The sequence below is a fragment of the Triticum aestivum genome, chromosome 1B (assembly GCF_018294505.1).
Source record: "Triticum aestivum cultivar Chinese Spring chromosome 1B, IWGSC CS RefSeq v2.1, whole genome shotgun sequence".
Classification (NCBI taxonomy): domain Eukaryota; kingdom Viridiplantae; phylum Streptophyta; class Magnoliopsida; order Poales; family Poaceae; genus Triticum; species Triticum aestivum.
This window is the reverse complement of record NC_057795.1, coordinates 659,903,702-659,907,330: the sequence shown is the minus strand read 5'-3', so window position 1 is coordinate 659,907,330 and position 3,629 is coordinate 659,903,702. Positions and strand designations below refer to the sequence as shown.

The window sequence follows — 3,629 nt, the reverse complement described above, 5'->3', positions numbered from 1 at the left end:
CTTACTTGCTACATGGTGACAACAAAGACCATGCCATAACATGACATTCTCATAAAAAGGAACAAGAGACCGCCATGCCAAAGATAACAGACAGATGGGAAGTGGCAGTCTCAAAGATAAGTTCAGATAATTTCTAGCACAACAATCCACAGTAGCTGCACGCTAACCGCTTTCATCGGACAGCTAGTAGTGGCCACCACAATAAGTTCAGATAATTTCTACTAATGCAGCGACACAGTTTTAAGATCGTTCATAGGCATAACAACCCACAGTAGCTGGATGCTAGCAGCTTTCATAGCGCTAGTAGAGTAGTAGTGACCACCACAATAAGTTCAGGCAAGCACTGATGGAACACGGCACTTAACAAAGTAACAAAGTTCAGATAATTTCTACGTACTAGGTAGGGAAGCCAAACAACACAGCTTGCAGAATAACAGCATAACGACAACATCAATAGCATGGTCAGATAACCTGGGAGCAGCTTGCATAGCGATAACGGGCTAACAATATAAGAACCTCTCAGCGGTCCTGAGGGAAGAGCCATGCTGCCAGATACATCTCAGCGCAGCGCTTCCAGGAAATATTTGGATCACCGGAACGGATGCTGCGGGATCTCATGGAATAGACGCCGAAAGAAGTATTCTCCTCCTCATAGGCATACTCTATGCGATTATCCTCATCATCATCCAAGAAGAAGATGCGATCGCCCGGCAACCCGTACTGCGACACGGACATGGACCTCGAGCACTTTCGCCCCACAAACAGCACTTGGTCATCCCCCACGGTCGACACCTTGACCCACCGTGAACGCTCAAAGTCAGCCTGGAAAACCTCAAACTCGTTCTTTCCAGCAATAACTTCATTGCCTTCTCCAGGTTCAGGAAACTGACACCAAATCGTCCTGCGTACCATCAGCAACATCCCACGCGATTCAACCAGGTAGAGCTTCTTTAAGGGCATACTGTTGTCGTCAAACACACATGAATACCATGGAGGAGAATCACCCCTGATGACCTGTCCAATCCAAGAAACCTGTGGATCGCCGGTGCTATGGTCTTCGCTGATGTTCACCACAAGGAGGTTCTCGTCCTTGGCAATGGCATACAGCTTGCCCTGGTAGAACGACATGTCTTCAAAATCCTTGCACTGGTCGTAAGCGCGTACTGACCACGACAAGGCCCCTGGCTGGCACATTAGAATCTGACTGGTGTGACCAATGCCAACAAGTGCAGCAACGAGATGTGGTGAGCACATGATTAGCTTACTTATGCGCAGCTCCTCTGAGTCATTGATATGCATCCATGTGATGTAGGGGTCAGCAAACTTTGGACCTCCGTACTCTGACCATTTAGCGACAGCATTTGGAGGCCGGAGTCGGACGCTGGAGAGAGCAGGGAGCGCCACGGTGGCCCTGGAGAAGGGGTCTACCAGGAAGCACCCGTGGGCACGTGAGAAGACGAGCCAGCTGCCACAGACATTCTCGTACCCTGGGAAGCCACAGTCAGGGAAGCGGAAGGGCTTGTCGTACATGAGGCTGTAAAAGGTGCCATCCGGCAGTGCGATCAGCGGCAGTGGCGGGGGCTGGAGCTGCCTCGCAGCCGCACGCCACTGGGGGCACACTGCGGCGAAGCGGGCACGGTCGGCGTACGCCGGGAGCAGGCTGAGCACCAGGCCGGCCAGTTCCAGCGGGAGGTCTGACCACGACTGCTTGTCTGCTTCCATCAGTCCTGCTCCTGCAAAGAAGAAACAACATCATCGAAAGCTATGGTATTTGGAACATCGCAACCAGTCCCAAACGCGTCAGGCAATGCGTCGAACACCTGGCGTGCATACCCAGCGGACATGGCGGGGGCAGGTGAGGAGAAGGCCTGAGCGAGCAAAAGGGGACGGGGGGAGGAAGAGGAGGGTACCTGAGAGACCTCGCCGGGGCCGAGGGTCGATTCGCCGGTCGGCGCCGCGCTGGTGGGTAGGCGCCGCTCCTGCTGCTGCCGTCGTGCGGGAGTGGGGAGCGTGGCGTGTGGCTTGCCGGAACGGGACCGTGTGAAAGTGAGTGCTAATGAGCCCAGCCAAGCTTTATGGTCCAGTGTGAATGCTGGAATGGGGCCGCTCTTGCCGAATTTTTTTTATTTAAACCTCCAAACATAGCCCAATACCTTGAGGAAGCAGTGGAACTCAGTAAATATATATATATTTAGAGTAAGGAATTAATTAAGAAATGAAGTAAGGAACTAAATGTGAACATTTTCAATATAAAAATGCCAAAAAAGGAATCTTCAAACATGCATTTCCTCACAAAAAGTGTGCTTTTGATAGACAAATATAATTCTTTAAAAAATGTAGATACTAATAAGTAAGCATATTAATATCAAATGATCAAATACAAGCGCATTATTGATGAGATTTTAGACTATATCAAAAGTTCATAAACCCGCAATATCCAGTAAATGAGACCAACAAAAACACATCCGCGCTCGCCACACGCCACGCCGACGAAGACGCCACCGGGAGAAGATCAACCCGAGGGACTCATTATCCTCTAATTACGTCTCCATGATGTCGCTAATAGGATACCTAAACAGAGAGAACATGTAACAAAATGACCCACCACGAGCAGAAGTATAGGGATCCTTCACAACATCGTTAGCGCGATGATTGGGTGTGATGGGGCATGTTTAATCCCCTTTGGAGATGACGACCGCTCCAAATCATCTGGAACCGTCCAGGAGTGGTAGCTGTTCACACACAAATGAGAGAAGAGTTCCAGTTGTGTGCGACTAAGTTTGTACATGATATACTTCAAAAGTGAAAGAATAATTCACATAAACAACTTGTAATAATTTATTTCCTTTTGGTTCAAAATCTATATTGTGCATGGACGTCTTCACCATCCCTAACAAAAATTTGCGAACAATTCCAAACAATGTGTTTATTTTGATTCAAAGTTTATACATGGACGTCAACCAAGCAAATAATAAAGACTTTGTTTTCAAATGCTGTTGCATAGATTCCAGTGCTGATTATACTCGTGTAAGTCCGAGAACCATAAAGTCATCAATATGTAAAGGACAGGAAAAATAAGCATATTTATGCTTCGAAAAAAAATATGTTCAACGGAATATGGAATTATTTTTAACAACTTATGTTAAACAAAATCTTACATAATTAACATATTTCAAAATTATGAAACACATTACTAAAAATTCTATGACCAATGTTTATTTATTGGAATATCATGAATAGATTTTTTTTACATACATGAACAAATACAATATTCTACTACTAAGAAGTACAATAATAAAGAAATTGAAACAGGCTAAAAAATGTTCTACCATCCATAAAAACAGTTATTTCATATAGATAATAAATAACTACTGTCAACAGAAAAATATTAGTAGGAAAATATCGTTCTATATTTTACTCCCTCCGTTCCTAAATATTTGTCTTTCTAGAGATTTCAAATGGTTACCATATATGGATGTATATAGACATATTTTAGAGTGTAAATTCACTCATTTTGCTTTGTATGTAGTCACTTGTTGAAATCTCTAGAAAGACAAATATTTAGGAACGGAGGGAATATTAGTTTAATTTCAAACAATTGTATGTTTTCTGCACAAGGAGTGGACAAT

At 44.8% G+C, this 3,629-nt stretch overlaps 1 protein-coding gene across 2 annotated transcripts; it reads right to left on the bottom strand.

Moving 5' to 3' along the window:
* Positions 1-423: 423 nt before the first annotated feature.
* On the bottom strand, positions 424-2,046 carry LOC123099021 (uncharacterized). Of its 2 annotated transcripts, none has more exons than XM_044521134.1 (2): positions 1,911-2,046; positions 424-1,733 (listed from the first exon to the last, which is right to left on the bottom strand). In XM_044521134.1, the coding sequence occupies exon 2, from the start codon at positions 1,720-1,722 to the stop codon at positions 520-522; it is 1,203 nt and encodes a 400-aa protein (XP_044377069.1). In that variant the 5' UTR covers positions 1,723-1,733; positions 1,911-2,046; the 3' UTR covers positions 424-519. The 2 variants fall into 2 exon arrangements, with proteins under 2 accessions (XP_044377069.1, XP_044377077.1); XM_044521142.1 differs by having other exon boundaries at positions 424-1,727.
* Positions 2,047-3,629: the final 1,583 nt, after the last annotated feature.

Coding starts and splice junctions, on each gene's coding strand:
- LOC123099021 (XM_044521134.1), bottom strand. CDS start 1,722: ATGGAAGCAGACAAGCAGTCGTGGTCAGACCTCCCGCTGGAACTGGCC.